The sequence below is a fragment of the Rhinichthys klamathensis genome, unplaced genomic scaffold (genome assembly GCF_029890125.1).
Source record: "Rhinichthys klamathensis goyatoka isolate OS25496 unplaced genomic scaffold, OSU_Roscu_1.1 h1tg000631l_1, whole genome shotgun sequence".
Lineage (NCBI taxonomy): Eukaryota > Metazoa > Chordata > Actinopteri > Cypriniformes > Leuciscidae > Rhinichthys > Rhinichthys klamathensis.
In genome coordinates this window covers 1-14,466 of record NW_026607078.1, presented here as the reverse complement: position 1 = coordinate 14,466, position 14,466 = coordinate 1, and the positions used below count along the sequence as shown (strand labels likewise).

The 14,466-nt window shown below is 37.9% G+C and overlaps 1 protein-coding gene across 1 annotated transcript; it reads right to left on the bottom strand.

The window, feature by feature from the left end:
- Positions 1–4,534: 4,534 nt before the first annotated feature.
- On the bottom strand, positions 4,535–12,172 carry slc25a36a (solute carrier family 25 member 36a). Its single transcript, XM_056241157.1, has 5 exons — positions 12,023–12,172; positions 10,970–11,069; positions 6,922–6,988; positions 6,236–6,525; positions 4,535–5,121 (listed from the first exon to the last, which is right to left on the bottom strand). The coding sequence occupies exons 1-5, from the start codon at positions 12,170–12,172 to the stop codon at positions 4,928–4,930; spliced, it is 801 nt and encodes a 266-aa protein (XP_056097132.1). The 3' UTR covers positions 4,535–4,927.
- Between the last annotated feature and the right edge of the window lie 2,294 nt (positions 12,173–14,466).

Below are 14,466 nucleotides of genomic sequence, written 5' to 3'. Positions count from 1 at the left end.
AGGAGCAGTCGTACAGTTTGAGAGGATTTGGAAACTTTGTGCTCCCAATGGCGGGTTCCACCAGGAGGAGTTTTTCTATGTCTGTTTGTGGGGTTACTTTGTGGAATAATCTGGGGCTTGAATTAAAGCAGTGTCAAGGCATTCACAATTTCAAACGTCTTTACAAACGAAAGGTCTGGTTCCATTACAATGACAATGAGGTTTGATTGTTTCATGTTGTGTGGATTGTTGGATTAGTTGTTATTTATTTACCCTTGTGGTATTCCATCTACCATTGTTGGTAGTTGTTCGTCATTATGTACTCTTGTAGTATTCCATCTACCATTGTTGGTATTTGATAATCATTGTTATGTACCCTTGTGGTATTTCGTCTACCATTGTTGGTATTTGATAATCTTTGTTACCTGTGGATAATCATTGTTACCTGTGGAATTATCTGTATATTATTAATATGTATGGTATGAATGTATGGTTTTGACCCGTGCAACCACTGTTTCTAAATGAGGTATTATTATTACTATTATTATTCTTTTTTTTTATTTTTTTTTTATATTATTTTCTCTTTGAGATTATTGCTGAAGGAAGCAGCCTTTATTTGTTTGTATAAATTCTTTTATAGATTGGGGTGGGGTTTAATAAGTTTTACTTCTTCCCACTCCATTTTCAAGCATACGTGTATAATTTGTTATTATTGTGTATCTTTTCTGTTGTCACACTATTTTGCTTGAAATAAATAAAAAAAAAAAAAAAAAAAAAAATAATTGTCTGTGTATTTAAAGCCCACACACACACACACACACACACACACACACACACACACACACACATATATAAGAGTAGGCCTATATGATCATAAGCCACATAATGAAATGGTCTGAAGCAGCAGCTTCCACATGCACTTCCTCTCCCTCACTCTGTTCTACTCAACACAGTTTGGTTTTCATGTTTTATGGGGACTTTCCATAGACAATGATTTTTATACTGTACAAACTGTATTTATATCCCTCAGTTTATCCTTGTGGGGGTAGTAGCCTACACACACACGCGCACACACACGCGCACACACACACACACACACACACACACACACACACACACACACACACACACACACACACACACACACACACACACACACACACACACAATCATGTTTGCATAGCTGTTTGCCAGTCTGCTGTGGCAACTCAAGGTTTTTATTTGTAGGGTATTGGAGTGTTTTTTCCCATGTACATCTAATTTCAGTTGACTCAGAGGTTCAACAAGGGCGTTTTTAACTGCGCTGTGAACTGATTTGTAGCAGCTTTGACCATGGTGATGTGGTTATGGTCAACTTCTTTTATATTTAGGCTTTGCTGCCATCCTCTGGCAGCACACAGAAGCACCAAAGACAACTGAACAACATTCTCTTTGTTTTTACACAGACACTACCATTCTCAAGTTTGGGTCAGTAATTTTTTTAAGGAAATTAATATTTTCATTCAGTAAGGATACGATAAATTGATCTAAAGTGACGGAGAATACAATTTCAATGTTACAAAAGAGTTATATTTCAAATGAAGACTTATTTGGAATTTTCTATTCATCGAAGGACCATGAAAGAAATGTATCACGATTTCAAAAAAATATATTAAGCAGCTCAGCTGTTTGCAACATTGATAATAAGAAATGTTTCTTAAGCACCAAAACAGCAATGATTTCTAAAGGATCAAGTGACACCGAAGAATGAATAATGATATTTTGTCATATAAGAGGTCTTTGTACCATTAAAACATCCTGCCTGTTTCATAGCTTAAAACGTCCTCCTCACTATAAACAAAGCATTTAAGGCTCCAAAACGGCTCGGATTTGTGGCTTCACACGGGTAAATACATTTGCATGTCTGGATCATAGACTGTAAAAAGGTCTGAAGACATTGACGAATAGTTACATCAACGCACCACAGGCCCCGCCCACTGGCGTTCCTTAATGAACATATTAAAATTCATGTCATGGCTTTTTTTTTTAATTATAGATAGACATTTACATAAAAATTGTGATTTGTATGTCCTTAGAAGTAATCAATTTTACAGGGAGCTTCAGCAGATACCAAAGAGTCCAACATTTGTTTTATTTTGGTCTATTAAAAAGAGACTAAAGACAACATGGGGTTTGCATTGTTTTTATTGACTGTTTGTACAAAAAAAAGAGGTATGATAAATCACATAACCAGCAAAGAATAGGCCACCTTTACCATGAAAACTAGACTTAAAAAAAAAGGAAAACTGAAATGAAACAACAGGCGTTGACATACAATTTGTTAGTGTTGGTCATGTTAGACTGCGCAATACAGACACCATACACGAAATTGCCGAATATGCCATTAAATGTGAAATGGAGATTGAAATGATTAATCTAGAGTGTCATGTTCAATATTTCTGTCAATCGGTTAGGCTCAGTTAATAGTATGTTCACATCTGTCCATTCAGTCCAAAACTGACAACTGAATATTCCGACATCACTTTTTAAAAATGCCTTTTTGAATCTCTTTATAATGCCATTAAAGTCTCTATGAGACTGTGAAGTTACAAGAGCATTTGTTGAATGCAAACTTAAAGCATCATACATGGATGTTTGATCACTTTCTAACACAAGGGCATTACATCTTTAGAAACAACACAACTATTTTACTAATCCATCAACGATAGTCTAACTATTCTAATTACACTAAACATCACGCCTGAAAAAACTTTTGTTTTCCCGAAAACAAATGCTTTTTGTTAACCAAATAGCGCAATCGCTGAGATTATCGGCGAGATTATTAGCTGTGACGAGAGTCCAGCGCTAACTGCATAATATTGGATGATGCTGTGTGTGTGTGTGTGTGTGGTGATAATCATTACAGAACTCCAGAGCTTCATCAGCATTACACATATTGATGACTTGAAAATGGACTTGAACTGGACAGAGAAGACACTGAAATGCATGAAAACACTTGTATGTGAAAACACACTTCACTTCTGATTATGAATGATGGAACCAAAACCATGTTTTTGTTGTTAGAAAAACAAATACTGTTACTAAGATGCTACTGTTATTAAGATACTTACAGAAACCCTAGAGGCTCTTTAAGGGATCTACCAACATGAGGCTTAATATAATTACCTTAATTATCATTTTAAGCCCACGTACTGGTAAATAACTGTCTGGAAATTATGTGGATAATGTCTAACATGGAGAGTTTAAGTTCCTTCATATCATGAGGGTGTGAAAGTACATACAACAGTAATGTAAACAAACAAGCGAGATGAAAACACTTGGAAAAAAAAAATTGTGACTCCATTTCAAGCAACGAGTCCAGGGCCAGAATGAGGAGTGATTAAAAAAAATGTATATATATATATAAAAAAAAAAACATTCAACAAGACGAGTTTCACAATATCCTTTTGTGATAGATCTATCAAACAAATGCAGTCATTCAAATAATACTACTGCATAATCAGAGGACTTAAGTTATGAACACTGGATATTTGATATGCATACATACAGTATATACACATACAAGAATATCCTTCACTAAAGTTTAGTACACTGAACTGTACAATAACTTCCAAAGGGAATTGTTCAGCAAAACACTGTCTTGCTTACATAGTAATCCTATGTTTTACAATACAAGATTAAAATTGTCCCAAACAGAGAAAAAAAAAAAGAAAAGAAAAAAAGTTTGCGCAAGCCCAGACAGGCCACAAAGTGCATATATTATACGCTCAGTTAGAAGCCACTGTTAGAGGAATCCAGAGGGTGTGACAATTCTGCAGCTTGTATTCCCACTCAGAAGTGGAAAAATGACTATTGCCATACGACGAATAATGTCGTCACAACGTGGCATGTTGTTTGTAGGCAACATGCTCAGGGTTAGCATTAGCCACTACCATTTAGCCTTCGGCAAATTTATCTCTGGCTCTCGCCGACACCTGGGATTCAAGTAGAGGCTTTGCAGCAGTGGACCGAGGTGATAAATTCGAGAACGCTCCATCTCAATTAAAAAAGGCCCAGTGATGCAAGCAGGACACCATCTCCCAATTCAAAAATACCACCCAGAGCATATAGTATACTGATATTAGGACAACGGTATGATCATTGAAAACACACACAAAGTAAGTATGGTTAAACTTAACATGAACCTAATGAAGAAACACTTCAGTTTGAAGCACATGAGGGGCCACGTATCACGTGACCGTCAATTTAACAACAGCAAATGGTCTCTTGTGCGTGGACAAGTTTGGAAAGAGTGGAAGGTGACATCTAGAGGAGAATGCTTGAAAGGCAAAGCATCATCTTTACGAAATGGAGCACTAAAAAAAGAAGAACATCCTTTACAGTAGTGCTATTGTGCCACATCTGAAAACTCTTTCTTGTGCTTTTTTCTTTTTACTTTCCTTCAAAAGACCTTCAGTCACTTCAGATCTTGACAGGCTTGTTTTTCTTTTTCTTTTTTATAAAGAAATGGCTCAGATAAAAGGATTTTTGAAATGAAATGGCTGTGAAAGGAGGATTTTTCTTTTCTTGAATGTGAAGGAATTCTGCCAATTCAGGCTTTTGCATTTTCTTCAAGCATTCCCCTCTCTGATTGTCCTTTCAAAAAGGACCTCTCTTAAAACATTTCAAATGGACAGACTGCTTTAGCAGCGTGTCTGTTCGCCATCGGTCTTTCTTTTTTGAAACGCTCTCCAGTCTGACAGGCTCAAAACCTTCTTGTTCTCGGAGACTACAGCCCCCTTTGGGGGTCCGGGTTAAAAATGCGTTTCTAGGATTTGTTCTGCTTCCTTTGGTGTAAAAGCCAGGGACAATCACTCTCTTGGTCTCCATCTAGCTTTCGCTTTCTCACCCTGTTCGTCTCTCTCTCTCTCTCTCTCTCTCCCTCTCTCTCCTGGTCTCTCTCCATTTGTTAACCATTGAGCAGGTAGACCACCAGCTCATAGGTGCACATCATGATAGCAGTGTTAGGGATCTGTCGGACCAGATGAGTGGTGAGGCCTCGGTACAGTGCTTTGTAACCCTCCTCCCGGACCACCATATTTAGAGTTTGAAAGAACGAACGATACTTGCTGCCCTCCTCACGTAGTCTGGTACGAATAACCTCTGTCATGGGAGAAAGAGAAAGACCAAACAGTTTTTGGCAGAGGAAAAAAAAAACTTAGGAAGATGACATACAGTGGAGTTCAAAAGTCTGATGCTACAAAAAAGTGCTTTTATTTCTGCATTTTTATTTAATAAACAAACTCTTTCATTCTAAATTACATCATAAACATATAGTAAGTTATATTATACAAATAAATTAAGTGAAAAATCTAACTGAAAAATGTATACATTTAAGAAAATTGTACAAATTTACTTGTATTTGGTCAGCTATACAGAATAGTACTCTTACAGAATAATATTCCTTCATTTTACAACATAACTTCTTTTAGATTTCCTCTTTTTTTCGGTTCTAGTTTAAATGGGGGGAAAAGTCCCTGGTCTTAAATTATTGGACTTTTTTTTCATTACATGACAACATTTTCCAGTGCCTTTTAATTGGTACATTTTAAATCTAAAAAGAAAATAAACGAGAAAAAAAATTAACTGATGGAGAATGAAGGTAGGCTTATCTTTGAAAATAGGTCGCAAGTCAGGATTTCAAGGATTTAATGGATTGAGGGTCAAAATGACTGTTAAAGAATTAACCAAATGCCAGCAAACTAAGGGTACGTTTACACAATAATGATGTGCTAAAAATGGAAAAGTTTTTTCCTTTGTACAGATGACAACATTATCAAAACCATCCCCGGTCACATGGATCCACAAAACGACTAATAACGCTGTATTATGCATGCCAGACAGGTAGTTGGCGATGTCACTTTGTGATGCGCACAAATGCATTCTTTAACCACAGTGCACTCGAGCCGAACGCACATGCCTATAGACACAAATTACATAATCTATCATTGTTTTGTCCGATTTTCATTCTAAGGATGTTGATCTTGATAATAAAACTGTATTATTACTTTGTCGTCTGGGTAAATTCCATCTTCACAAAGCCAGAAATATTCACTGTAATGCCAATTTGAGCAAAAAAACCCGCATAAAAAGTCTTCCGCTTTTAGTTGAAAACGTTGTCATGTAAACGGCACTTAACATGCCAGCTCCAAACCCATAAACGTAACAAATATTAACATAACCATCAAGAACAAAAAGTAAATAAGTCAGCACTCACCATGAGGATATGCAATTGAAGTGGCACAGGTCTTGGATGTGGCAGCAGCCAGCATCATTCCAACAAAGTCTGAAGCGTCTTTTACAGATTCATCTTCGTCATCCATGTTAGAGTTGGCCTTGGACTCAATTAGTTTGCGTTTAATGCTTTCATAGATGACAAAGTGAATGACAGTCTCTGATATGCCAGCATAAGAAGCGGACATGCCCCTGTAGAATCCCCGTAACCCATCTGAACGATAGACACGCCGGACACACTCAAATGCACTCATGCGCCGTTCTCCACGGTTCCTAAAAAAGAGAAACATTTGATAAATGTCAGAAATCTGGTTATAATATTTCTTCCTTTAATGTCCCCTAAAATATCTGTCTCAATGAGTGTCGTTCTGAAATGCAAGAAAACAAGCATGCTAGCTAGAAATTCTCATTGAAGAGTAAACAGAGTACCGTTCAAAGGATAAAAAATACCCTCCCAAAAAACATTAATACTTCTATTCAGCAAAGATGCATTAAATTGATCAAAAGTGAAAGTAAAGACATTTATAATCTTACGAAAGATTTTGTTTTAAATTGTAACAATATTGCAAAATATTACAGTTTTCTGTATTTTTGCTCAAAGAATGCAGCCTTGGTGAGCATAAGAGACTTCTTTCAAAAACTTCAAACCAAACGAATAGTATTACTTACCTGGCATCAAGCTGCAATCGAGTCTTTATAAGCCAGATCGGGTTGGTTACTGTGATGGCAGTGAACCCTGGGAAAAAGAGGTGTTCCAGATTAGTCTTGGAAGTGATATTGTCATAGCAACTAAGAGCACTTTCAGCAGGTCTAATGACTCTATAACTACAAATGTTCCCTAAAGAAACTCCACACTTCAGATAAGTGCTGTGGACCTCTGTAAAATATGCTTATGGCCTGATTGTTTCGGTTTAAAATGTATAATATTAGTATAATATGCTAGCCTCTTGTTGCAGCATATCAGGACATGTCACACCAATCTCATACACCAGCATCGTGATATGGACTACAAGTTCCCCCTCAGGAATGCCCAGCATCATTAACAGCGATTACTATCTAATGTCAGGAAACCATTGCAGATCCACTAGGCACTTATTTTATATATATTAGGTAAAAGAGCCATAAGCACATCTTAAAGTGGCCACAGCAGTCAATAAGGCCTTTTTAGCTAATGCATTAAGCAGTTTTTCATCTATAACAGGACTCTAAAACCAATGTAGCTTTACTTCTTGAATATTTAGCCCTATCCTCACAGAATGAAACAATATTTTATGGATCGAGTGGAAGCTAAATGAGATAAACATCTTGAGAAAAGAGTCTTAAGTTAAAAAGAACCACTATCCAGTTACATAACTGCAGTCAAATGACAAAAACTGTTATTTACGTTAGGTAAATGACTGTTTTTCACAGCATGGGCAGTGAATTATACCACCGCTGTGATGTAGTTGAAAGGCATGCCATGCAAGTACTATGCCGGCAAGATTGTGTTATATGACAAAATCTTAGTAAACGAGATTAGCACAACAGTGACTACGTTTACATGTGCACCAATAATGAGATTTTTTATTTTTTTTTATTACAATAATCAGATTAAGAACTTAATAGCAGTAAGATGTTTACATGACATGAGCAAATCTATTCACTCCCGTTTACATGCAATTCTCATTATTCTGATTATTAGCCAAGAAGTGTGGTTATTTTTACTGCCATTCTTCACATACCCCAATGCATTGCACAAATGATGAACTCACGTACAGTAGGTGTGTTACTGGCCACTGTTTTAATCTACTTGCGTCAAATGTAAAACACATTTCTATGGACGTATTGTATATTATTCGGGACCGTGATGAACATAGCAATGCTGCTGTAACTGGGGTTGCCTACGTTGCATTCGCATTCTCTGCACCGATTCGATTCAGAGTGGAGGAAAAACTCTGGAATAATGTCATGGAGTTCATTCATGAAGTTGTGTGAACAACACGCGTCAATCGTGTACTTCCGAGCACATGTACACTTTGGTCAGAGAGGTGATAGTGCAATTAATGGGTCTCATTCATGAAACTTTCGTAAATATACAAGTAAATATGCGAGTGATTTGCGCGTAAAGAGACCTTCCCGAAAACTGATTCACAAATACTTCGTAAACGTCAGATGTGATAGTGAAATGTGTGTGTGTGTTAATGAATTCCAATCAGTAGTAAATGGGGTGCGCGTGCACGTTCATTCTCAATTACCATAAATCCCGCCCATTAAATCCAACTGACAACTATATATGGGCATCATATTATGACATGAATGCGAATGAAAAAAAATCTTCTCAGATGCAGAAATTGAAGTTTTATTATCAGAAGTTCATTCAAAACGCCACATTTTATTTTGAAGCGTACATAGTGGCGTATCGGGTCCTAAAAAAAAAGGAAGCTTGGCAGCATATTACAGATGCAGTTAATGGAGTTTCATCTGTTAGTCGAACAATCCCAGAAGTGAGAAGAAAATGGTTCGACATTAAGCTTGAGAGCAAAAAACGAATTAGTTCACTTCGGAAAAATAGTATTCAAACTGGAGAAGGACCACCATTGCAGATGCTATTACTGGCTCTCATAAACGTATGTAATTACTGTATATAATATTTTTTTCAAAATGCTGTGCAAATATGTACCCGATTAAGGTGAATTAAAATGCAGCCTTATTAATGAGCAAAACGTTCGGGTGTTAAGCGCACTATTTACTAGGGCTGTAGTCAACCAAAGAAATCCTTAGTCGACCAAAGTCTTGTCCTGCGCAACGATTAGTCGACTAAAAAAAAAAGAAAAAAAAGACGCGATGCTTTGATTGAACATTTTTTTTAACAATTGTCATAGAGCATTTATAAAACAACAAAACGAAAAAACATCAAAAATACATAAAACTATAATAATAATAATACAATTCTTTGAAAATTAAGTGATTTTTTTTAACTGCAAAAAGTGAGGAGCACTGTCCTAGGTCTATAGTAACAGTCATAATCGCGCACCTGACCACACCACACGCTATAAAAAATATAACTGCTATCTGCCACATAATGAAACATCCTAACAAAAGCTCTCGTTTATACAGGCTGTATATTCTTCTTTACTTTCAAAGCTATGGGTTAACTTTTGTCCAGCCGATCTAGGCGTTTTAAAACAAACACACAAAAAACCCAGAGAGCCTAAAAAACAATCCTAATAATAATAGGCTGTATTGTAGGACCGCATATAGGTTTATTTTCGTTTTGTTACATTATTTAGGCTATTTTCAAATACTTCAAGTGTACAAATAAAAACAAAAACATATCAAGAAAACACAATCTATTGAGTCAGCATGATAAAGCCGTTAAAGGGACTGCTCACGTCTTTTGCGCGCTCAAGTTCGATTTCAAATGTAGGGGGGGTTGTGCGCGCTCATGATGGAAGCAACGCGGTCGCGGTGCGACGCGCTCTTTTTTTCCCGAGTGCGTCCACGCCGCATCGAGATAAAAACATATAATGTATAAAAACCAAAACAAGTAGCGTTCTAACTGAATGAATACAGCTAAACTACCTATATCCCTTACTGAGCACGAAGCAGCAGCGCAGCCAGCCACCGAGTGTTCTATGTGTGTGTGCTAAACTGTGGCGCTGTTACAAAATAGCCTAAATTAAAGCATTTAAAGTTGGGGATAAACCATAGGCTAATTATATTTAGAATACAGTAATATATAACTGCTTATAAAGGAATACAAATCAATGAGTAAATCATTGAAAATTTCTTTCTATTGGTAAAAAAAAAAAAAAAAAAAAAAATCAAAACCGGTCGACCAATAAGAATGTCAGTCGACCAAGACGGCATCGACCGATTAGTCGACTAAACGACTAAAGTTGACAGCCCTACTATTTACGCGTGGCTGGGAGCAGGTGTAGATTTCTTGTGTACCAACTAACATTTGGAAAATACGAACATTTTAATGAATCCGAAAATTTACGCCAGAACCACTTTACACACGATTTACACAAAAATTTGTTCTGCTCGTGTTTCATGAATGAGACCCAAGGTGTTTAAATGCCTGCTTATTGCGATTAACATCGGCGTACGCCACATAGTTTAAAGCAATTATGGTTACCAAGATTATGAGTTTAATCGCATTAGTTTGATCTATGTATTGTGTTTACATGAGGTGAAGTTTATTCGCAACATTGCCAAAATCCCATTATAATCACATTTATGAGGGTGCATGTAAACGTAGTCAATGTCCAAATTTATTTCGGTTTGCTGTTAAGGTATGTGTCTGCAAATTAAGGCTACGTGCATCTTAAAAGATTTAAGTGTGCTTGCATTGTATTATCAGCATTTAAAGCAACAGCAAAATATTCTGCCTGATGTTGGTGGGAACAATTAGTTTATCTGTTCAACTGCAGCAAAATGAAGCACAAAGCCTGTGCTTGGTGTTGTGGGTGCACAAAATATCCCCCAACAAAAAAAAACGAAAGAGAGCATAAGACAATGGCAATTGAAGATGAAGGTATTCATGTGCATTTCTAACAGTACAGTGTAAAACATCAGTGTTTGGCTAAACAAACCAAAAGAAGTCTATTGAGCTAGAGAAGAAGCTCTAGAGAGGGTAAGAGGCCTAAGGCAACTGACTGGTGAAGGGGAGGGGGGATGACAGATCGGTACAAGAGAGTAAGAGAGAGAGAGTGTGTCTCTGACGAGTACTCACAGGGGAGGGGCAAAGCTCCTCTCCTCACAGCTGCAGGACGAAGCCTGCAGATATGGGGGGCAGAGCAGGCTGGCTCACAGACCCTCACGCAGGGTGAAAGCTACAGTAAAGGCCTAAAATAGACACAGGCTTTTCTGTACCACAGTCACAAGCAGCAGTCCACATGCCCCTCAGAGCCAAGTCAAACCCATGAGGGAGTGGAACCATCAAAATAAACCCTGCCCACCTCCCCATCCCAGCCCCGCACACCAATTACATCAAACAATGACCATTCCATCCCTCCCACCACCCATTTAAACAATTAAGAGAGTGCTTTTATTTTTTCCTTTCCTTTTTATGGATAGAGAGACAGATAAAGATGATTAGAGAGAGAGAGAGAGAGAGAGAGAGAGAGAGAGAGAGAGAGAGAGAGAGAGAGAGAGAGAGAGAGAGAGAGAGAGAGAGAGAGAGAGAGAGAGAGAGAGAGAGAGAGAGAGAGAAGAAAGAAAGAAAGAAAGAAAGAAAGAAAGAAAGAAAGAAAGAAAGAAAGAAAGAAAGAAAGAAAGAAAGAAAGAAATTTTTGAGTTTTAAAGGACATCATTATACCAGTGTTGTTCATTTTAAATGTTAAGGTACAGAACAGAGTTGATCCTGCTGCAGTATCACTATTTATCTTGACCATATATGAGCTTTATCAATGCTGGGTCATAAACTCAGCAAAAAAAGAAACGTCCTCTGACTTTCAACTGTTTTTACTTTCAGTAAACTTAATGTGTGTAAATATTTGTATGAACACTAAAAGAGTCAACACCATAAGATATAAACTAAAAATGTTTCACAGACATGTGACTAACAGAAATGGAATAATATGTCCCTGAATGAAGGGAGGCTCAAAATCAAAAGTACCAGTCAGTATCTGGTGTGGCCACCAGCTGCTTGAAGTACTGCAGGGCATCTCCTCCTCATGGACTGGACCAGATTTGTCAGTTCTTGCTGTGAGATGTTACCCCACTCTTCCACCAAGGCACTCGCAAGTTCCTGGACATTTCTGGGGGGAATGGCTCTAGCCCTCACCCTGCGATCCAACAGGTCCCAGACGTGCTCAATGGGATTGAGATCCGGGCTCTTCGCTGGCCATGCCAGAAGACTGACATTGCTGCCATGCAGAAACTCACGCACAGAACGAGCAGAATGGCTGGTGGCATTGTCCTGCTGGAGGATCATGTCCGGATGAGCATGCATAAAGGGTACCACATGAGGGAGGAGGATGTCTACCGCAAGGCATTGAGATTGCCTGCAATGACAACAAGCTCAGTCCGATGGTGATGTGATATACCGCCCCAGACCATGACGGACCCCCCACCTCCAAATCGATCCCGCTCCAGGGTACAGGCCACGGTGTAATGCTCATTCCTTCGACGATAAACAAGAATCCGTCCATCACCCCTGGTGAGACAAAACCGTGACTCATCAGTGAAGAGCGCTTTTTGCCACTCCTGTCTGGTCCAGCGAAGGTGGGTTTGTGCCCATAGGCGGCGTTGTTGCTGGTGATGTCTGGTAAGGACCTGCCTTACAACAGGCCTACAAACCCTCAGTCCAGCCTCTCTCAGCCTATTGCGGACAGTCTGAGCACTGATGGAGGGATTGTGTGTTCCTGGTGTGACTCGGGCAGTTGTTGTGGCCATCCTGTACCTGTCACGCAGGTGTGATATTCGGGTGTACCGATCCTGTGCAGGTGTTGTTACACGTGGTCTTCCACTGCGAGGATGATCAGATGTCCTTCCTGTCTCCCTGTAGTGCTGTCTTAGGCATCTCACAGTGCGGACATGGCAATTTATTGCCCTGGCCACATCAGCAGTCCTCATGCCTCCCTGCAGCATGCCTAATGCACGTTCACGCAGATGAGCAGGGACCTTGGGCATCTTTCTTTGGGTGTTTTTCACAGTCGGGAGACAAGTTTCTTTAGTGTCCTGCGTTTTTAGAACTGTGACCTTAAATGCCTACTCTCTGTAAGCTGTTAAGGTCTTCACGACCATTCCACAGGTGCATGTTAATTAATTGATTATGGTTAATTGAACATGCATGAAAAACATTGTTTAAACCCTTTAAAATTAAGATCTGTAAAGTTATTTGGATTTGTACAACATTATTGTTGAAATACACAGTCCTGAAAAAGGGACGTTTCTTTTTTTGCTGAGTTTATAAACAGCTACAAAATCAAACTAGGATCAAAGTTTATATAAACAATAACTTTAAGGAGGGTCAGAGGCAGTGCATGTAAAAGTCCAATGCTAACCTTGTCATTCCTGCTGGCAAAATCATTGCCGAACGCAATTTCTGAAAGATTTGGAAAATACTACTTCTGCAAAAATGAATACTGAATATGTTGGGGATATAGATAGTTTTTTTTTGTTTTTTCCAACAATAAAAATATGTTTATATACTATGGCCAAAATGTCTGATATAACTAATGAAAATTCTTTAATGTTTTTTTTAAATTACAAATTATACTATTAGGATAACAATTTGAATGAAACGTTAAACTGAAAATGTAACAAGTTTCATCTTGTGCTTCAATGGAAGCAAAACAATATGATGTTTAGTAGAAAGCAGGTGAAATCTTCAATGTCACACGTGTTTATTTGATTAAGGTTAGAAATTATCGTTTAAACATTTGGGGACAGTGCAATTTTTTTAATGTTGTTGAAATAGGAAATGTTTTCTATTTTAATATATTTTCAAATGTATTCCTATGATGCCAAAGCAGAATTATTTAGTGTCACATGATCCTTCAGATATCATTCTAATCTGCTGACTTGGAGCGCAAGAATGTATTATTAATAATGTTCTTCATATTTGTTTGGAAACCATGATACATTATACAGGATTCTTGGATAAATATTTTGTAACATTAAAAGTGTATTTACTATCCTGTCACTATCAATTTAATGCATCCTTACTAAATAGCAGTATTCATTTTTTTTTTTTATGATAGTGTATTAATAATACCCTGGTTTAACATGTTTTCTAAATTTTAAAGTTCAGGTTCAAACTAGATTCACTTTCAATGCAGAGTTTGAAATCATGAGAGCACTATTTAACTTTTTTAACAGTCTGAAGCTGTTGATTTTAGAGGCCTTGCTGTGACTTTTTAAGATGTTTAATCACACCATGACTTTGTCTGGCTCTATATGACTCAGTCATAACCTAACCACAAAGATGAACAATGTGTGGGCCATAAGTGGCATGCATCAGGTTGCAAGAACTGAGCTGGAGGGAACTGTAAACTGATGCCAATACAAAGGCCAATTAAGAAAGGAAAAAACAGTCACCTATGCTTTTGAGAAGAGAGCGGCACATGTAATGAATATTTCACTGGCCTGTCCCTTATCAGATGCCAATTTTCCATCGCAGGCCTTCAGGGATCTATATTTAACCACTTTTGTAATGCAAAGGCTATCTGTGGAGTTTGTCAGGCCGTGTGGCCCCTCTTATCAACAACGAACAGACACAACATG

Excerpts from the sequence above, each read along its gene's own strand:
- slc25a36a (XM_056241157.1), bottom strand. The coding sequence starts at position 12,172 with ATGATCCTCCAGCAGGACAATGCCACCAGCCATTCTGCTCGTTCTGTG. Across the intron at positions 6,526-6,921 it reads CGATTGCAGCTTGATGCCAG|GAACCGTGGAGAACGGCGCA; the intron begins GTAAGTAATACT and ends TCTCTTTTTTAG. Across the intron at positions 5,122-6,235 it reads TTCAATTGCATATCCTCATG|AGGTTATTCGTACCAGACTA; the intron begins GTGAGTGCTGAC and ends CTCCCATGACAG.